We start from the raw sequence: 21,917 nt of genomic DNA, 5'->3' as shown, positions 1-21,917 counted from the left end.
GGGAATGGTGGAGGATGCGGGAATGGCAGGGGATACGGGAATGGTGGAGGATACGGGAATGGCGGAGGATACGGGAATGACGGAGGATGTGGGAATGGCAGAGGATGTGGGAATGGTGGAGGATGTGGGAATGGTAGAGGATGTGGGAATGGTAGAGGATGTGGGAATAGCAGAGGATGTGGGAATGGCAGAGGATGTGGGAATGGTAGGAGATACAGGAATGGTAGAGGATACAGATCAGGGCCTTGACAGGACAGGCCTTTGCCCCTTGACTCTGTGCGTCATGCAGTGCACAGTCCAGACAACCCCCCGGCCAGTCAAATTTTGCTTAAATGAGATGCACTTTCCCTCCTACCCCATAGGGCTCTTGTGCAAAAATGATTAAAGTAGTAAAATATAGATAATATATATAATATAACATAAGAAATATAGATAAAACCTGCAGTCCGCATCGTGACCCCCAGACCCACATTCATTCCCACATCTGGAAATCCTACCCCCAACATGCAGGGCACCTGACTCACTGCAGGACCCATTGCCCAGGGGAAACATAGCTGCCTCCCTGCAGCAGAGCGACTGAATTATTTGCCTTTTTCTCCCAACTCTTTCCAGCTTTCAAATGGGGGTCACTGACCCCAGCAGTGAAAAGCTATTGCTCTGTGAGGCTACAATATTATTGTTATTGCTACTTTTTATTACTTATCTTTCTGTTCATCCCGCTCTCTTGTTCATATTCCTGCCTCTCATTCACACCATTGCCTGGTTGCTAGTGTAATTTTAACCCTAGCAACCAGATACCTGCTGAAATACCATAATGGAGAGTTGCTGAACAAAAAGCTAAATAATTCAAAAACCGCAGAAAATAAAAAGTAAAGACCAATTGCAAAATGTCTCAGAATATCATTTGAAAGGTTTATTTCAACTCCATTAAGGGCTTATTCTGCGTAGTGCAAGGTGCAGGGAGTCCGAGCTGAACCCCCAGGCACCTACGTGTGTCAATCCTGCCATATGTAATCTACACACATAGAATAAATACAAGCTGACTACTCGAGTCCGTCTCCATCTCACCAGTTACAGATTAACCGCCGTCTAACAAGGATCACTTGCTCTAATTGGTGTTAAACGTTGCACTCCAGACACTACAGTCATTATTTATTTATGGAGTGTTTCCTTACCATCTGCTTCCCCTGATCGCGCAGGATAAGCGCAGGATTGTTGGGCACGATGGATATCCGATGTTAATTCTCCGTCTTTCTGTTCCGTATGTTGTTTAGAAATATGGGCAGGGTTTACTTAACGTGTAACACCCCCGTACAATAGGATTATCACTGGTTTCTTGGCTCCGCTAATGTACATTACATGACTTCAAGCAATGGCCAAACCCATGAGAAAAATAATAGAGGCTGGCTTTCCAAGTAATAAGGATAGTGCCTCCAAAAAGTGAAAATACTTTATATATATATATATATATATATATATATATATATATATATATATATATATATATATTTATATATATATTTGTACATTATTATAATAAAAGGTACCAGGTTTGGAACAGGTCTAGTATTCCACAGCAACCAGCAGGCAGCTTTTTGAAAGCAAAAATCTGATTGGTCACAGGTTTTCCTCACCTTGCCTTTTATACAGTATTCCTGCACTTTGGTAGAAATAATACAAATGCGAACTATCTACTGAATGGGAGTGAGTTGGGGGAATCCTTAATGGAGAAGGATTTGGGTTTTTTTGTAGATCACAAGTTGTCTAATTCCAGGCAGTGTCATTCTGTGGCTACTAAAGCAAATAAAGTGCTGTCTTGTATAAAAAAGGGCATTGACTCAAGGGATGAGAACATAATTTTGCCCCTTTATAGGTCCCTGGTAAGGCCTCACCTTGAGTATGGGGGGCAGTTTTGGGCTCCAGTCCTTAAGAAGGATATTAATGAGCTGGAGAGAGTGCAGAGACTGCAACTAAACTGGTAAAGGGGATGGAAGGGTTAAACTATGAGGTGAGACTGTCGAGGTTGGGGTTGTTTTCTCTGGAAAAGAGGCGCTTGCGAGGGGACATGATTACTCTGTACAAGTACATTAGAGGGGATTATAGGCAGGTACTGATACAGATACTATCTATGTATCACTCTATCTCTCTATCGATCACCTATCATCTATCCTATCTATCTATCTATCATCTATATATCATCTATCTATCAATTATCTATCTATCCATCTGTCTATCTGTCATCTATCTATCATCTATCTATCTATCATCTATCTATCATCTATCTATCTATCTATCTATCATCTATCTATCTATCTATCTATCTATCATCTATCTATCTATCTATCTATCTATCTGTCATCTATCTATCTATCTATCTATCTATCATCTATCTATCTGTCATCTATCTATCATCTATCTATCTATCTATCTATCATCTATCTATCTATCTATCTATCTATCTATCTATCTATCTATCTGTCATCTATCTATCTATCTATCTATCTATCTATCATCTATCTATCTGTCATCTATCTATCTATCTATCTATCTATCTATCTATCTATCTATCTATCTATCTATCATCTGTATTTTCTTTCCATGATATATTCCATCCTACAAATATACACGCAGTTGGATCAGCTTGGAGTATTTTGTTGATTTTAAATTCTCTTCCGAAGTTCCAACCCCGTGTCTTTGAAGAATGTCACATGTAAAAAATAGATGTTAAAATAAATGTATATTTCCCTGATATTAATTGTTCTCTGGTGGGTGGGTCCCTTGTGCTCAGTGAATAAAAAAGAAAGTTCTGTGCAGGAGCAGCACAAAGTTGGAACATGTTGGCTGTATAATTAGCGGTTGGTGCCGGGGCGGCACAAAGGCGCGGATCCCATATACAAGCGGATGGGCCCCGGCTCCTTTTATTTCAATAAAGACTTTTACCTCCAGTTTTGTAAAACAAGAATGAGTGGCAGAACAAAGGCGGCTTTCCCTCTAATCCTGCGGCGCTGGCTGTGCAGAACTACATCAAAGCTTCCGCCCAACCCAAACAGAAAATAAACTGCAAATGTCTTTGTGCAGAAGTAGAACGAGGATAAACACCTGAAGCTGAATACCCCTGTGTCAGGCCTCTCTCTGCTAATGACTCCGCTTTATTCCTACATTCATTTTCCTTCTCTTTCTTCCCGATCTGAGAATGGCGACTAATTAGGGAAACGGATCATGAATGTGAGAACACGACTGGTTCTAACTAAACACTACAGTGTTCCCATGGGGATAATAAATAGTATTCCTGTTGGGCAAAAGCAGATTTACAAAAATTAGAACTTTTATTAACTCAGAAAATCAATGTGTTAATCCTCATCATTTACAGTAGGGGGTACATTATCCCTTATAATACATGAGTGATACTCAGAGTTCCCTGTATAACTCATCCTGCAGCCTTGTGCCTTTATATGGGCACAGAACCCCTCAGTGACTGCTAATATCCTTATCATTTACAGTAGGGGGTACATTATCCCTTATAATACATGAGTGATACTCAGAGTTCCCTGTATAACTCAGCCTGCAGCCTTGTGCCTTTATATGGGCACAGAACCCCTCAGTGACTGCTAATATCCTTATCATTTACAGTAGGGGGTACATTATCCCTTATAATACATGAGTGATACTCAGAGTTCCCTGTATAACTCAGCCTGCAGCCTTGTGCCTTTATATGGGCACAGAACCCCTCAGTGACTGCTAATATCCTTATCATTTACAGTAGGGGGTACATTATCCCTTATAATACATGAGTGATACTCAGAGTTCCCTGTATAACTCATCCTGCAGCCTTGTGCCTTTATATGGGCACAGAACCCCTCAGTGACTGCTAATATCCTTATCATTTACAGTAGGGGGTACATTATCCCTTATAATACATGAGTGATACTCAGAGTTCCCTGTATAACTCAGCCTGCAGCCTTGTGCCTTTATATGGGCACAGAACCCCTCAGTGACTGCTAATATCCTTATCATTTACAGTAGGGGGTTCATTTCCTTTATAATACATGAGTGTGGGGGGTGCATTATTCCATATATTAAGCAAACATCAGCGCATCGCTAGAGTGCTATTAAAGGATTATGGCTCCAGCTGGAGTGATATTGTACACATTAATTACACACTGTAATCATTACCTAATTAGAATTCCCAAAACACAGACTTAATTGGATTTAATCAGAAGACAATGTTTAGTCAGAATACCAATATACTCAAATCATGATTTTCAAAAGCTCTTTTATTATTTTCAACATATTTACTGGCAAACAAGTGATTCTATATTCCCCCACAGCAAACTCAAGAAAGGCCGCCATGTTGAATTGGTAGGAGCCTTATTAGTATGTAACCCTGTTGGCGCCTTTGCATTGGTTCATTGCACATATCTTCCCAATAACCCCCCATTGATGGGCCTTGTGTATAGGTGCAAAATGCAGTCAGTTACGGTCCCATAAGACATCTTTCTGCAGCTATAAAATGCCAGAAATCCAAGGTTCACTTGGTTGTGGTTTTACGGTTAAAAACATACGGAAACCAACATATGGGCTATACAGTCCAGTATTTGGCCATTGCTCCCTAAGCCTAGTACAAGGTTAAATATATAAAGATATTTCTCACACACCTGGTTGGGTTCAGGCAGATATCAGTCAGACTGGCTGCAAATTCCCATAAGGCAAATATCCCATTGGGCCCCATGTGATCCAACTGTTGGCTAGGGAAAGCAATTGGATCAGTCCAGTTTGGCTCTTCACCTTGATCAGAGCAGAGCAGAGTCAGAGCAGAAAGAGATGAGCATCCCATACTAGAGGATCTTATGGTCATCTTAACTCAAACTCAACAAAAATGATAGTAAATCCAATATCAGTGTTGGACTGGGGTGCCAGGGACTCCCCTTATGTCCATTTGTACTATTGTCTATTATACACAGATAGGTATAGGCATACAAGGCCACATGAATGGGTGAGTATGAATAGTTGAGTATGAATGGGTGGGATGAATGGGTTAGTAGTATGAATGGGTGAGTATGAATGGGTTAGTAGTATGAATGGATAAGTAGTATGATTGAGTAAGTATGAATGAGTGAGTATGAATGGATTAGTAGTATGAATGGGTGGTATGAATGAGTTAGTATGAATGGGTGAGTAGGAATGGGTGGGTATTAATGGGTGAGTAGGAATGGGTGAGTAGGATTGGGTGAGTAGGAATGGGTGAGTAGGAATGGATGAGTAGGAATGGATGAGTAGGAATGGGTGAGTAGGAATGGATGAGTAGGAATGGATGAGTAGGAATGGGTGAGTAGGAATGGGTGAGTAGGAATGGGTGAGTAGGAATGGGTGAGTAGGAATGGGTGAGTAGGAATGGGTGAGTAGGAATGGGTGAGTAGGAATGGGTGAGTAGGAATGGATGAGTAGGAATGGGTGAGTAGGAATGGGTGAGTAGGAATGGGTGAGTAGGAATGGGTGAGTAGGAATGGATGAGTAGGAATGAATGAGTAGGAATTGGTGAGTAAGAATGGGTGGGATGAATGGGTGAGTATGAATGGGTGAGTATGAATGGGTGAGTAGGAATGGGTGAGTAGGAATGGGTGAGTGTGAGTGGGTGAGTAAGAATGGGTGGGATGAATGGGTGAGTGTGAGTGGGTGAGTAGGAATGGGTGAGTGGGAATGGGTGAGTGGGAATGGGTGAGTGGGAATGGGTGAGTGGGAATGGGTGAGTAGGAATGGGTGAGTAGGAATGGGTGAGTAGGAATGGGTGAGTAGGAATGGGTGAGTAGGAATGGGTGAGTGGGAATGGGTGAGTGGGAATGGGTGAGTGGGAATGGGTGAGTGGGAATGGGTGAGTAGGAATGGGTGAGTAGGAATGGGTGAGTAGGAATGGGTGAGTAGGAATGGGTGAGTGGGAATGGGTGAGTGGGAATGGGTGAGTGGGAATGGGTGAGTGGGAATGGGTGAGTGGGAATGGGTGAGTAGGAATGGGTGAGTAGGAATGGGTGAGTAGGAATGGGTGAGTATGGGTGTCAGAGGACTCATTGAGACCTGGGTCCATTGTGAGTTTTCCTGGTATCCTGTTGAGCCAGTCCAACTCATTTAGGTAGTAGTATTTTCCCTTCCCGCCATTAATTCTCTGCCTTGAATATCCCTGAGGGAATTGGCAGAATGAAGCGAATAGCCAGAATGTGCCCGGATTCTATATTCCATGCCTGAAACTGTAGGAAACGTTTGTGCTCAACCCCCCCTCCCCTCATATTTATACCCAGAAGGAACCTCCCCCCTCTCTGTTTCATTAGACATTTTCCTTTCAATACCATCACATCAATGTTTTATATGGCAATAAGCGGTTGTTTTGCGTTTCCCGGGAAATGAGTCCTTTGGATATAATTCTGCCCATTTATTGCTCATATACGTCCTCCTTGCGCATCAAGGTAATTTGCCCCCTGTTACTCGCCCCGTCGTCTTCTGCAGCCAACGCGATTAGGCGCCTGAGGAACGGAACGACACATAAGGCAGAAATTACGGAATGTGATGTTCCCTCTGGGCTTCTAAGAACTGGAGATCGACATATTTTGCTGAAAATTGCTCTTTTTTTTATAGAATAACATTTTGTAAATGAGGAACATTTAAAGGGGAACTGTCACCCACTCATAAATAGGTGTATAAATACGTCTTTTGTAAACAAAACATAAAACCCAAATTCTTTTTTTAATTAAATCATCCATACCTGTTAAAAATGTATTTAAAAATCTGAGCTGTCAATCATATATTGCCTGCTCCGCCTCTATGCCGAAGGCATAGAGGCGGGGCAGGCAATATATGATTGACAACTCAGATTTTTCAATTCTAATAACTTTCATTTTCCATTTAGAACTTCCTTGATATCACCTAGAAGGCAAATGCATAAGATTTTGGGGTGATACAAAGCTTGCCTTAATAACAGTGTTCCCAAAATGGCGGCTGCCTGCTGGCTGTGACTGTAAATTCCAAGACCGAAGGAAAAAGAAATTCAATCATTTATATAGTGTAAGTAAAGTTTATTTTGCTCTGCTAACATGATAGAACAGGATTTGGAATGATTTTTTAGGGTGACAGGTCCCCCTTTAATAATGCATTGCAAAGACAGGAAATAACCAGGTAGAAATCCTATCGTGAGTCAGCTTATTTTATATCCAGATTCCCAACCATAATATATAAGAACATTCTTCTCAAATGTAGATAGGGAAATAGGGGTTACATAATAACATAGTAAGTTAGGTTGAAAAAAGACATACGTCCATCAAGTTCAACCCTTATGGCTATATATAACCTGCCTAAATGTGGCCATACAGGGGCTGATTCTAGCTGCCGATATTAGTCCCTTAGACCTATCTAGGGGTCCACTAACAACGGGCCTGCCCGACCAATATGTGGCCTGAAATTGGGCAGATATCGATCGGGCAGGTTAAAAAATTTAGTCAGATTGGGGACTGCATCGGCTCGTTGATGTGGTCCCCGATCCGGCTTCACCTATTCCCGTCGTTCTAATTCAATCATTTGGCCCCAGGGCCAAACGAACGAATTAGCCTTGATTCGCCCGATATCGCCCACCCGTAGGTGGGGTATTCGCCCAATATCGCCCACCCGTAGGTGGTGTATTCGCCCGATATCGCCCACCCGTAGGTGGGGTATTCGCCCGATATCGCCCACCCGTAGGTGGGGTATTCGCCCGATATCGCCCACCCGTAGGTGGGGTATTCGCCCGATATCGCCCACCCGTAGGTGGTGTATTCGCCCGATATCGCCCACCCGTAGGTGGGGTATTCGCCCGATATCGCCCACCCGTAGGTGGGGTATTCGCCCGATATCGCCCACCCGTAGGTGGGGTATTCGCCCGATATCGCCCACCCGTAGGTGGGGTATTCGCCCGATATCGCCCACCCGTAGGTGGTGTATTCGCCCGCTATCGCCCACCCGTAGGTGGTGTATTCGCCCGCTATCGCCCACCCGTAGGTGGGGTATTCGCCCGATATCGCCCACCCGTAGGTGGGGTATTCGCCCGATATCGCCCACCCGTAGGTGGGGTATTCGCCCGATATCGCCCACCCGTAGGTGGGGTATTCGCCCGATATCGCCCACCCGTAAGTGGGGTATTCGCCCGATATCGCCCACCCGTAGGTGGGGTATTCGCCCGATATCGCCCACCCGTAGGTGGGGTATTCGCCCGATATCGCCCACCCGTAGGTGGGGTATTCGCCCGATATCGCCCACCCGTAGGTGGGGGATATCGGGAGAAAATCCACTGGCTTGATGACATCGCCAAACAAGTGGAACTGAAGGTGTATGGCCACCTTAACTGCTAGTTGATCCAGAGGAAGGCGAATAACCCCATGTGAAGTCAGTTCATTTTATATCCAAATTCCCATGAACAAGAATATTCTTCTCAAATGTAGAAATAGGGGTTACAAAGTAACATAGTAAGTAAGGTTGAAAAAAGACGCATGTCCATCAAATTAGACCCTAATGCCTATATATAACCTGCCTAAAGGTGGCCATACAGGGGCCGATTCTAGCTGCCGATATGGGTCCCTTAGACAGATTCGGCAGCTAATTGGCCCGTGTATGGGCACTATCGACGGGCCTGCCCGACCGATATCTGGCCTGAAATTGGGCAGATATCGATCGGGCAGGTTAAAAAATTTAGTCGGATCGGGGACTGCATCGGCTCGTTGATGCGGTCCCCCAATCCGACTTTACCTATACCCGTCATTTTGATTCGATCGTTTGGCCCCAGGGCCAAACGACCGAATTAGCCTGTATTCGCCCGATATCGCCCACCCGTAGGTGGGGGATATCGGGAGAAGATCCGATCACTTGGCGACATCGCCAAGCGAGTGGATCTGAAGGTGTATGGGCACCTTAACTGCTAGTTGATCCAGAGGAAGGTGAAAAACCCCATGTGAAGTCAACTCATTTTATATCCACATTCTTCTCAAATGTAGAAATAGGGGTTTCAAAGTAACATAGTAAAGTTGAAAAAAGACATACGTCCATCAAATTCAACCCTAATGCCTATATATAACCTGCCTAAAGGTGGCCATACATGGGCCGATTCTAGCTGCTGATATCGGTCCCTTAGACAGATTCGGCAGCTTATCGGCCCATGTAGGGGCGCTACCGACGGGCCTGCCCGACCAATATCTGGCCTCGATCGAGCAGGTTAAAAAATCGGCTCCTTGATGCGGCTCCCAATCCGACTTTACCTATACCCATCCATATACCCCAGGGCCAAACGATCGAATTAGCCTGTATTCGCCCAATATCGCCCACCCATAGGTGGGGGATATCAGGAGAAGATCCGCTCGCTTGGCGATGTGAAGGTGTATGGCCACCTTAACTGCTAGTTGATCCAGAGGAAGGCAAAAAACCCCATCTGAAGCCTCTCTAATTTGCCCCAGAGGGGGGAAAAAATTCCTTCCTGACTCTAAGATGGCAATCGGTTCAGTCCCTGGGGCACATTTACAGAGTTTTGTGCTGTGATTCGGGGGAAAAAATGGTTGCAGAAAATTGGCAAATCAAACTAGAGATTTTGGAACTTGGAATTTTCGAGATGTATTAATAAAATCTTGAAAATTCAACAACTAAAACCTGAAGGGGATCTATAGAAGTCGATGGAAGGGGTGTGTACCACATTATCTTTTAGTATGATGTAGAGAGTGATATTCTCAGACAAATTGCAGTTGGTCTTCATTTTTTATTATTTGTGGTTTTTGAATGATATATATTTTGTTTTGTTTTGTTCAGCAGCTCTCCAGTTAGTAATTTCAGCAGGTATCTGATCGTCAAATTACCCTAGCAACAACACAGTGGTTTGAAAGAGAGACAGGAATATAAACAGAGGAGGGCCTAAACAGAAAGATAATAAAACTGGAGCCTCACAGAGCAATAGGTTTTGGCTGCCGGGGTCAGTGACCCCCCATTTAAAAGTTGAAAAGAGTCAGAAGAGGAAGGCAAATAAGTGAAAAATTGTACGAAATAAATAATGAAGACCAATTGAAAAGTTGCTAAGGATAGGCCATTCTATAACGTACTAAATGTTAACCTGAAGGTGAACCTCCCCTTTTACCTTTATGTTAACATTTAGTATGTTATAGAATGGCCTATCCTTAGCAACTTTTCAATTGGTCTTCATTATTTATTATACATAGTTCTTGAATTATTTGCCTTCTTTTTCTGACTCTTTGCAGCTTTCAAATGGGGGTCACTGACCCCGGCAGCCAAAACCTATTGCTCTGTGAGGCTCCAGTTTTATGGTTACTGTTACTTTTTATTACTTATCTTTCTATTCAGTCTCTCTCCTATTCATATACCAGTCTCTCATTCGCCACTAACTGGTTGCTAAGGTAATTTGGACCCTAGCAACCAAATAGCTGATGAAACTCCAAGCTGGAGAGCTGCAACAAAAACTGAAATAATTAAAAAACTAGAAATATTAAAAAATGAAGACCAATTGCAATTTAGCTCAGAATATCACTCTCTACATCATACGAAAAGGTGACCAACCCCATAAAATTACGATTATAAATAAACGCCATTTCTATATTTCTCAGTGTATTTTGGGCCCGTGGGCCTCAGTTTTAACGGGGAGAGTGGGGAACGGGGGGCTTTAAATAAGATTAATTAGACAACATTTGGGCTGTAGCTCAGTAACGCTCGGAAACAGATGGTTCCGGTATTTTAACAGCCGAAAAGCAGATGGTCCAGTAATTGTGTTATTATTTTCCCTATTGGCTTTAATACAAAAATGTGAGACGCCAAACTCAGGTAGATTCGCGCTCGGGGGGGGGGGGGGTTGACGCCAACGTTTCTTTGAAGCAAAATATATATTTTTTAATTACATTTTTTTATGTTTGCTGCGTATTTGCTGCGTATTAGCGCTGCTTTCTGGTGTAAAATTAAATTAAGGTTTAAAAATGGAAACGTTTATTAACAGGGAAAGTGCTTGATCTCGCGGGGGAGCGGCGTATGTCGGGGGGCCCAGCTGGCTGCGCTGTAATGGGCCACAGAGGGGGGAGCTGGGAGATTTGTAGTTCAACTATTGTTTGAACAATCAGAATATCCAAGGCTATTGTGATACTAATATCTACAGTTAGGGGCCCATTTACTTACTCACGAACCGGCCGAATGCGTCCGATTGCGTTTTTTTCGTAATGATCGGTATTTGGCAATTTTTTCGGAAAATTATCGCGACTTTTTCGTTGCCATCCGAACGTTGCGCAAAATCTGGCGATTTTTTCGTAGCGTTAAAACTTGCGCGAAAAGTCGCGCCTTTTTCGTAGTCATTCCGAAAGTTGCGCAAAATCTGGCGATTTTTTCGTAGTGTTCAGATTCATTCAAGCTTCAGTATGGTGACTTTTCTTGGGCCAGGTTGGAGCTGCAGAGTGCCATTGAGCCCTATGGGAGACTTTCCTTGGGCCGGGTTGGAGCTGCAGAGTGCCATTGAGCCCTATGGGAGACTTTCCTTGGGCCGGGTTGGAGCTGCAGAGTGCCATTGAGCCCTATGGGAGACTTTCCTTGGGCCGGGTTGGAGCTGCAGAGTGCCATTGAGCCCTATGGGAGACTTTCCTTGGGCCGGGTTGGAGCTGCAGAGTGCCATTGAGCCCTATGGGAGACTTTCCTTGGGCCGGGTTGGAGCTGCAGAGTGCCATTGAGCCCTATGGGAGACTTTCCTTGGGCCGGGTTGGAGCTGCAGAGTGCCATTGAGCCCTATGGGAGACTTTCCTTGGGCCGGGTTGGAGCTGCAGAGTGCCATTGAGCCCTATGGGAGACTTTCCTTGGGCCGGGTTGGAGCTGCAGAGTGCCATTGAGCCCTATGGGAGACTTTCCTTGGGCCGGGTTGGAGCTGCAGAGTGCCATTGAGCCCTATGGGAGACTTTCCTTGGGCCGGGTTGGAGCTGCAGAGTGCCATTGAGCCCTATGGGAGACTTTCCTTGGGCCGGGTTGGAGCTGCAGAGTGCCATTGAGCCCTATGGGAGACTTTCCTTGGGCCAGGTTGGAGCTGCAGAGTGCCATTGAGCCCTATGAGAGACTTTCCTTGGGCCAGGTTGGAGCTGCAGAGTGCCATTGAGCTCTATGGGAGACTTTCCTTGGGCCGGGTTGGAGCTGCAGAGTGCCATTGAGCCCTATGGGAGACTTTCCTTGGGCCGGGTTGGAGCTGCAGAGTGCCATTGAGCCCTATGGGAGACTTTCCTTGGGCCGGGTTGGAGCTGCAGAGTGCCATTGAGCCCTATGGGAGACTTTCCTTGGGCCAGGTTGGAGCTGCAGAGTGCCATTGAGCCCTATGGGAGACTTTCCTTGGGCCGGGTTGGAGCTGCAGAGTGCCATTGAGCCCTATGGGAGACTTTCCTTGGGACAGGTTGGAGCTGCAGAGTGCCATTGAGCCCTATGGGAGACTTTCCTTGGGCCGGGTTGGAGCTGCAGAGTGCCATTGAGCCCTATGGGAGACTTTCCTTGGGCCGGGTTGGAGCTGCAGGGTGCCATTGAGTCCTATGGGAGGCTTCCAAAATCATGCTAAGTCTGAAAGTTTCGGCCGCCGCTTACGAGCGCTCAATACGAAAAAGTCGCGACAAGATACGAGCGAATCGTAATGGCTACGAAAAACTCGCGTTTTTTCGCGAAAATCGTATTGGTAACGAAAAAGTCGTGACAATTTCCGAAAAGTCGTAAAGGCGCCGAAAAAATCGCAAAAAATACGAAAAAGTCGCAAAATGTTCGTTTTCCAATCGGAATTTTTCCAATTCGGATTCGAATTCGTGTCTTAGTAAATCAGCCCCTTAGTATTAGTGTTTGTATATATAGTTTATGTATGGGAGGGGATACATTGGTAAGTATAGGGTGTGAGTGCTGGGTTTACTTGGAAGGGTTGAACTTGATGGACTCTGGTCTTTTTTCAACCCTATGTAACTATCCGTTTGTGAAACGGACAACAAAATTTGCTGAGGGAAAAATTTGGCACGTGTCAAAAAATTGTCAGGTGCATAAAAAAAAACCCGACGCTTAATTTTTTTGGCGTAGCGAAACGGGACAGATTCGCACTACTACTGATGAGTGAATCTGCCCCATTTTGCTTCGCCATAAAATTTGCAAAATGGCAAGAAAATTTGTGAAACGGCGAAAAATTTGCGAAACACATTTGTTGCGTTTTTTTTTTTTGGTCGTCGCCCGTGTCTTTTTTGGTCGTGTGCATCTTTTTTTTTTTTTGTCGCCCACATTTTTTTGCGCCCAATTTGACACATAGCGAAATTTTTTAACACGCAACGGATTTTTCCGCTGTGAATTTTCACGGAAGTTTCACAAAACAATTTGCCAATGGCGAAATGCATAAATTCGATGTGAATCCTGGCGTGCAAAATCGCAGCTAAAGCCGAAAAATTCTCCCCGCGCGCGCACAAAGGCATCAAATGACATCATCGAACGCTTTGAAAAGTAAAAATAATTTCAATCAGTTTTGCCTTTTGATGCAGTGATGAGCGAAATTTTTCAGCCAGATGTGGATTCGCAGCAAATTTCCGGGGTTACGCCATTGCCGAATTTCTTCACGAAAGGGGTGCAAAAATTTGTCCAAAGAATAACGTGTGTCAAAAAAATTGCCACATGTGGAATTTTCTTCTTTTCGCGAATCTTTTCAAAGATTTGAGAATTTCCGGGGAAGCGGAATGGGATAGATATGGTTTGGAACAGTTCCCTAAGCCCCGCCCCCTGTGCCCCTGCTGATCTGGCTGACTACTTTGTGACTCAAATAAAATGTAACAGTAGTCGCCTGCCTTCAGCCTGCCTCCTCCCAATCCCACAATTCCCTGCTGCACACATGATGTTAATAAGGAAAGGAACATCCCAGTGCAATGCATTGTGGGTTATGTAGTTCCTGCATGCTGTCTGTAAGCTGTGGAGAAGTTGTTACAATTTGTAACATCAGTGTTTTAGTCCCTCCTCCCCTGCCAGGATTTCAAATGATGCAGAAAGAGAAGAACTGTTTTGCAGCTGGATTTCAGCATATAAAAATGGTATTTATTCATACAGATTACAGGCATAGGGGTTTCTGTGTTGTTTGGGGCTCTTTAACACATTTTGCTTGGGGAGACAATGGGGAAGCCAATAAACTGAACAAGTAAAGACTTGAACATGTTTCACCATATCTTTAATGCACTGTTTCAATTGGTTTAAGCTTTACGTCCATTAAATAATGGTTTTATCTCTCTTGTGCTTCCCTTGAACTTTTACGCTGTGATATTTTATCTGCGGATAACACACTGTAATGCCTTTATGCACTAACAAAAATAAAGTGAAAGATAGAATCCGCCGCTTCCTTGTGTGGAAGTTCCGTCGCGTCGGTATATCACCCTGCATTAATCTGTCTCTATAACCACGGGATTATCACCATAAAAATGACTTAGGGCAGGCTCCCCCGGGACGGCTTTAGGCTTCATGAACGACATGATTTTAGATAGGTCATTCCAATGGATACCGACACCACGCGTTTTACCCTTCTCCAATAAAGGGGGGGTGTTACTAGCGCAGGTTCTGAGGTTTAGCAGCTGTTTCAGACGCTTCATTGTTTTGTAGTCTGACTGTCTCCTGATTTTATGGAATCTATTCCTTATTAAAGGCCAATTACAAATATAAAGGTCCAGCTCTATAGTGGATATACACTATAATGAATATAACAATAATTAGAGCCCATTTAGCATCCATTGGTGATATCAGACCCAACCTGCTGAATTTTTAGGCCATGCAAGTTTCCAGGGTCGGACTTGGGCCCAGAGGCCCAGACCCGACCCTATTGCTGCTTCCTCTGGCCTCCGATGGCCTCCCCTGACGCGTTTCACATACATGTTCAGGGGAGGACGTTGGACAGCTGCACCCCCCAGCTGACCCTGCAAGCTGACCCTGCAACATCGGGGGGCTAAAGGCAATAGGAAGGGTATTTATGCACATGGTGCAAAGGATATTTTTCATTTTTCTATCCATGCAGATATTTTTTTCCCAATAATTCCACAGTTATTAACCATCAAGGATGATTGTAGTCTTCCAGCTGGAGACAATGGCAGCTTAGCTAGGAATCAAGCTGCAAGCTTACACGGGCAGTAGTAATGAGCTTTGCCGGAAAATTCACAAAACTTTGCAAAAATGTACAAAACGGTGAAAAATCTGTGAAATGCGTTGTAAAATGACGCTTCTTGGAAAAAAATGTTGTCATTGTTTTGACACGGGCAACAAATTTTTTGCCTTTGATGTGAGCAACAATTTATTTTTGACTTGTGACAAATTTTTCCCCAGGGAATTTGTGCGCCCGTTTTGCGGAAAAATCTGCCACAATAGAGTAACGCGGCAAAAATTTACGCTCATCACTAAGAGCCAGATTTATGCTGTCAGTCGAGTCCTTCAGACTAATTTGTCAGCTTATCTGCTCGTGTATGGGGACCCCCCCCGGGCATCTCTGGCAATATCTGGACAAAAGATGGCCAGGTATCAATCGGGCAGCTTTGACTTTCCTGTTCGGGGACCACATTGGCTCATTAATGCAGTCTTTTCTCCAACAGGTATAAGACCCATTATCCAGAATGCTTGGGACCACGGGTATTCCGGATAAGGGGTCTTTCCGTATTTTGGAGCTCCATACCTTAAGTCTACTAAAAAATCAATAAAACATTAATTAAACCCAATAGGATTGTTTTGCCTCCAATAAGGATTAATTAGATCTTAGTTGGGATCAAGTACAGGTACTGTTTTATTATTACAGAGAAAAGGGAATCATTTAACCATGAAATAAACCAAATAGGGCTGTTCTGCCCCAATAAGGGGTAATTATATCTTAGTTGGGATCAAGTACAGGTACTGTTTTATTATTACAGAGAAAAGGGAATCATTTAACCATTAAATAAACCCAATAGGGCTGTTCTGCCCCCAATAAGGGGTAATTATATCTTAGTTGGGATCAAGTACAGGTACTGTTTTATTATTACAGAGAAAAGGGAATCATTTAAACATGAAATAAACCCAATAGGGCTGTTCTGTCCCAATAAGGGGTAATTATATCTTAGTTGGGATCAAGTACAGGTACTGTTTTATTTCTACAGAGAAAAAGGAAATCAGTTGTAAAATTCTGAATTATCTGATTAAAATGGAGTCTATGGGAGATGGGCTTTCCGTAATTCGGAGCTTTCTGGATAACGGGTTTCCGGATAAGGGATCCCATACCTATACTAGTTATTGTAATTAGATTGTTTGGTCCTAGGGTCAAATGATCTTGTTTGCCTGAATTAACCTGAATTAACCTTCTCAACTCCAAACGAGGGGACCTTAATGTGTATGGCCGCCTTAAGTAAGTAAATTGTAAGCAGTGTGGGGCAGGATAATATCTGAATATGAAAATGTTTTTTGATAACACTATAAACTGCTATAATATTTATTTTCTATTCTCTTTAGGACCTTGGGGCCGGTGTATAGGAGACTGCGGGCCAAGCGCCCAGGAGAGTAGGTCGGTATGGTGTGTGCATGAAGAAGGCTGGATCACTCACAATTCCAACTGTAAGACAAAAGATAAACCTGAAAGCCAGAGGAGCTGCTTTAAAACCTGTGACTGGCACAGCGAGCTCTTTCATTGGGAAGTAACGGAATGGCAGACGTGTGTTCTTGTGCCCTATCCCCACCAGGAGAAGGCAAGGCCTTTGGAATGTGTAACGGCCCAACACGGCCTACAGCACAGAAGGGTGGATTGTGTCCAAAAGATAAACAGGTCTGTTGTGCTTGGGGAAATCTGTGAGCATTTTACTCCAAGGCCGCCGACGGAACAAGCCTGCCTCGTACCCTGCCCCCAAGACTGCGTGGTGTCGGACTTCTCTCATTGGTCAACGTGTGGCCACAGCTGTGAGAAACGTCTCCAACACAGAACCCGAGCCGTTATTTCCCCTCCGCTCTATGGCGGATCCGAATGCCCAAACCTTACCGAATCCAGAACTTGTGAATTCCATAGTTTTTGCTCTTTTGGCAACGAGGAGTATACGTACAGCCTCAAAGTTGGCCCTTGGAGCGAATGCCGGTTGCCCCACCTCAAAGAGATGAATGTCAGTGGGAGGACCATGGTGGATTTCAGCTCTGACTTAGCGGAAACCAACAGGTATAAAAAGGAAATGTACAAAGTTCGGCAGCGGCACAGTGCGTGGGATATAGAGATTGGCTACCAGACCCGGCACGTCAGATGTACACGGAGCGATGGCAGGAATGCCCTGTTAAGGTGAGTAAACTATAAAAGGAGAATATTTATCCTACTCAGTGTCGGACTGGGGTGCCAAGAGCCCACCAGAAAATCTTAGACCTTTGAGTAATGGCCATGGTATAGGCCAGTGATCCCCAACCAGTGGCTCAGGGGTAACATGTTGCTCCCCAACCCCTTGGATGTTGCTCCCAGTGCCCCCAAACCAGGGAGTTATTTTTGAATTCCTTACTTGGGGGCAAGTTTTGGTTGAATAAAAACAAGATTTCCTACCAAATAAAGCCCCCTGTAAGCTGATAGGGTGCATAGAGGCCCCTAATAGCCAATCACAGCCCTTATTTGGCTCTTCCATGAACTTTTATGGTGGTTGTGTTGCTCTCCAAGTCTTTTTACATTTGATTGTGGCTCACAAGTAAGAAAGGTTGGGGACCCCTGGTATAGGCATACAAAGCAGATAGTTGGGTGAGCAAGAGGTCCACTCACTCCTGGGCCCACCAGGAGTTTTCCTGGAGTCCTGGTGGGCCAGTTCGACACTGATCCTACTCTATAACCCAAAAATATATATTTAGAACTCAGGTACATTAGTCTTTTTGCATTTTCCATTGGATAGAATAGCAGGATTTTAGGGCTACACCAGGAACAGTGACAGTTGCTATAGACTTCACTTGGTGGTTCCATGTTGTACTACAGAAGAGTGGTCAATGACGGATGACATAGACATTGATATGTAAAGACAATTTGAAATTGGTTTTCAATTTGTATTTTTGGTGGTTTTTCAGCTACGGTATTTAGCGTTTTCTTCTGCAGCTCTCCAGGTTGGAATTTCAGCAGCTATCTAGTTGCTAAGGCCTTGTTTACCTTGGCAACCAGGCAGTGGTTTGAGCAGGAGACTGAAATATAAATAGGAGAGGAACTGAATAGAAAGATAAAGAATAGAGAGTAATAATAATATTAAATGGTAACCTCACAAAGTAGGAAAGACTGAAAGATAAATAGGAGAGGGACGGGGTAGAAAGATAAAGAATAGAAATTAACAATAATAATAAATGGTAACCTCACAAAGTAGGAAAGACTGAAAGATAAATAGGAGAGGGACTGAATAGAAAGATAAGGAATAGAAAGTAACAATAATAATAAATGGTAACTTTACAAAGTAGGGAAGACGTAGAAGAGAAAGTCAAATAATTCAAAAACTCTAAAAAATGATTAATGAAGACTAATTGCAAAGTTGCCAGGGATGGGACATTGTATAACATGTACAGAGTGTACAGAGGCACAAAGGAACCCTTCTGCACATTGAACCAATGTATGCATTCAATTTGTTTTTACTTTTCATGATATTAGCAGTTTTACACTCCATGAATTTGCAACAGGAATGCCCCGTGCTGTTTTGTTCACCAGGCTGGCACCAGAATGTGAAGTTGCTGATGTAGGAAGTGTCTTCGGCTGCTTCTCTTCCCACTTCTATCACTCCGGTCTGCTCATTAGTATTTTTGGGGGGTGTTTAGTTCTGCTATAAGTAATATTGCTTTAGCATCTGCCAGAAATGCATTTAATGAAAGACAAACATATTTGTGCCAACAGAGATGAAAGCCTTGAGCTGGCAATATAAAAGTGAAACATTATAATCAAGCACCCATTTGCCAAAATTATAGATAAAAGTTTATCCTCGTTAGAATTTCTGGGCTAAAGGAAATCAAAGCCATTAATGGAAAACACAAACTGCAAAATGACTGTATTTGGGCTCTTGATTAAATGGTTCTCTCCGCAGGGCTCGTGGCACCATGACGTCTTTTCACCTTCGTAAGTCTCTACTAATAATACCCTAGTGCTCTCCATAGGCGGGGACACAAAAAAGTCGTATTCCGTGCCCAGCATGCAATATAATGGTTCTACCTGCCTGCAGCCAATCCAAAGAGAGTTGGGGAGAGGTCACGTGGTCAAATGAATCAAGTTACATCTTATTATCCATTTGTGACTATGAAAAATATCATATTTATTTCTAAAAGTGCCGTGGAATAATATATTGTAGACCTCAGATAAGGGTCCTAGAGGAAGTACTTTCTTTACCTTATAGAACCATTGATCCTTTTGATCCAGGATTAGTTACAGGGATCCAGCAAACTGATAGTTTTTGGATTTTGTTGAATACTGAATCTTCCACAAAAGTTTTGCCTAAATACAAAATTCTAATTTTCATAATAGAATGTGAGAAAAATCTAAATTGTTATGTTTAGTTGTTACGAGCTTTAAAGTCACGTGACTTTAGGGTTCAGATACAGTTTAACTAAACATTTAGCCAAATTCGGAAACAAAGCTTTGGTTAAATGAATCCCTCATAGTACAGGTATGGGATCCCTTATCCGGAAACCCGTTATCCAGAAAGCTCCGAATTACGGAAAGCCTGTCTCCCATAGACTTCATTTTAATCAAATAATTCAGAATTTTAAAACTGATTTCCCTTTTCTCTGTAATAATAAAACAGTACCTGTACTTGATCCCAACTAAGATATAATTACCCCTTATTGGGGGCAGAACAGCCCTATTGGGTTTATTTAATGGTTAAATGATTCCCTTTTCTCTGTAATAATAAAACAGTACCTGTACTTGATCCCAACTAAGATATAATTACCCCTTATTGGGGCAGAACAGCCCTATTGAGTTTATTTAATGGTTAAATGATTCCCTTTTCTCTGTAATAATAAAACAGTACTTGTACTTGATCCCAACTAAGATATAATTACCCCTTATTGGGGCAGAACAGCCCTATTGAGTTTATTTAATGGTTAAATGATTCCCTTTTCTCTGTAATAATAAAACAGTACCTGTACTTGATCCCAACTAAGATATAATTACCCCTTATTGGGGCAGAACAGCCCTATTGAGTTTATTTAATGGTTAAATGATTCCCTTTTCTCTGTAATAATAAAACAGTACCTGTACTTGATCCCAACTAAGATATAATTACCCCTTATTGGGGCAGAACAGCCCTATTGATTTTATTTAATGGTTAAATGATTCCCTTTTCTCTGTAATAATAAAACAGTACCTGTACTTGATCCCAACTAAGATATAATTACCCCTTATTGGGGCAGAACAGCCCTATTGAGTTTATTTAATGGTTAAATGATTCCCTTTTCTCGGAAATAATAAAACAGTACCTGTACTTGATCCCAACTAAGATATAATTACCCCTTATTGGGGCAGAACAGCCCTATTGGGTTTATTTAATGGTTAAATGATTCCCTTTTCTCGGAAATAATAAAACAGTACCTGTACTTGATCCCAACTAAGATATAATTACCCCTTATTGGGGCAGAACAGCCCTATTGAGTTTATTTAATGGTTAAATGATTCCCTTTTCTCTGTAATAATAAAACAGTACCTGTACTTGATCCCAACTAAGATATAATTAATCCTTATTGGGGGCAGAACAGCCCTATTGGGTTTAATTAATGGTTTATTGATTTTTTAGTAGACTTAAGGTATTGAGATCCAAATTACAGAAAGACCCCTTATCCGGAATACCCTTGGTCCCTAGCATTCTGGATAATGGGTCCTATACCTGTAATAACCACAAGCTTGGCTGGATTTGGGGTACAATATTTGGCTGAAAGTGTGCACACCTGTCTGTCCAACATCTCATTTCCAAACCAAGGGGATTATTATGAAGTTGCTTCTCCCTTAGCTGCTATAAAAGCCCCTACTCTTCTGGGAAGAGTTTCCACTAGAGGTTGGAGTGTTGCTGTTTGGATTTGCAGTGAAATTTGGAACTGCTGTTGGGAATCAGGCCTCACTCACACAAGGTACAATGTACAAGCTCATCCCAGAGTTGTTCAGTTGTGTTGACTGTAAAGGCCAAGTCCTTTCACTTCCATCTTTATAAACCATTTTTTATGGACCTCACTTTGTTGCATAAAAATGGCAAAGGGTCTTCCACAAAGCAAAACAGAAAGGAAAGAAGTGTAAAAAATGTCATTGTATGGTTTAGTGGCACTCATGGCAGCAGTGATGACTGAGGCTTAAATAACCAAATCCTCTCGGAGGAGTGTCCACATCCATTGGCCAAATAGAGTTTGTCACCTAAATCAGCATTTCTCAAACTGTGGAAACGACTTGAAATTCTCACGGCACCTATTTGATCCATGAACTGCTTCATATAAAATATCCAAAGTACCAATCTCCTCTTCTAACGCACAGGGCTCCTCACCAAGGAGAATAATGGGGGCTATTTTTAGGGTTCCTGACCGCAGACTGTAAAGCTGGCCATACACGGGCAGATCCGCTCACTTGGCGATGTCGCCAAGCGAGCGGATCTTCACCCGATATCCCCACCTACGGGTGGGCGATATCGGGGAGTGTTTAGGCAAAAAAAAAAAAATTCGATCGTTTGGCCCTGGGGCCAAACGATCGGATTATGTGGGCGGCAGTGGGGCAGTCGGTTCGGGGACCGCATCAATGAGCTGATGCGGTCCCCGATCTGACTGGATTTTCTAACCTGGCCGATCGATATCTGCCCAATTTCAGGCCAGATATCGGTCGGCCAGGCCCCTCGTTTCTGCCCCTACACGGGCCCATAAGCTGCCGAGTTGGTCCAAGGGACCCATATCGGCAGCTTCTATCGGCCCGTGTATGGGAACCT

The 21,917-nt window shown here is 43.3% G+C and overlaps 1 protein-coding gene across 2 annotated transcripts in view; it reads left to right on the top strand.

Moving 5' to 3' along the window:
• The window catches only part of thsd7b (thrombospondin type 1 domain containing 7B), a 267,106-nt gene that overhangs the window by 85,282 nt on the left and 159,907 nt on the right, over window positions 1-21,917 (top strand). For both annotated transcript variants that reach the window (XM_004912730.3, XM_002933951.4), the window contains exon 4: window positions 16,489-17,296. In XM_004912730.3, the coding sequence (XP_004912787.2) occupies window positions 16,489-17,296 (808 nt within the window). The remainder of the gene's footprint in view (window positions 1-16,488; window positions 17,297-21,917) is intronic.

The sequence above is a fragment of the Xenopus tropicalis genome, chromosome 9 (assembly GCF_000004195.4).
Source record: "Xenopus tropicalis strain Nigerian chromosome 9, UCB_Xtro_10.0, whole genome shotgun sequence".
NCBI classification, from domain to species: Eukaryota; Metazoa; Chordata; class Amphibia; order Anura; family Pipidae; genus Xenopus; species Xenopus tropicalis.
Note: the sequence above shows the minus strand (reverse complement) of the source record. Positions and strands in the feature narration are given on the sequence as shown.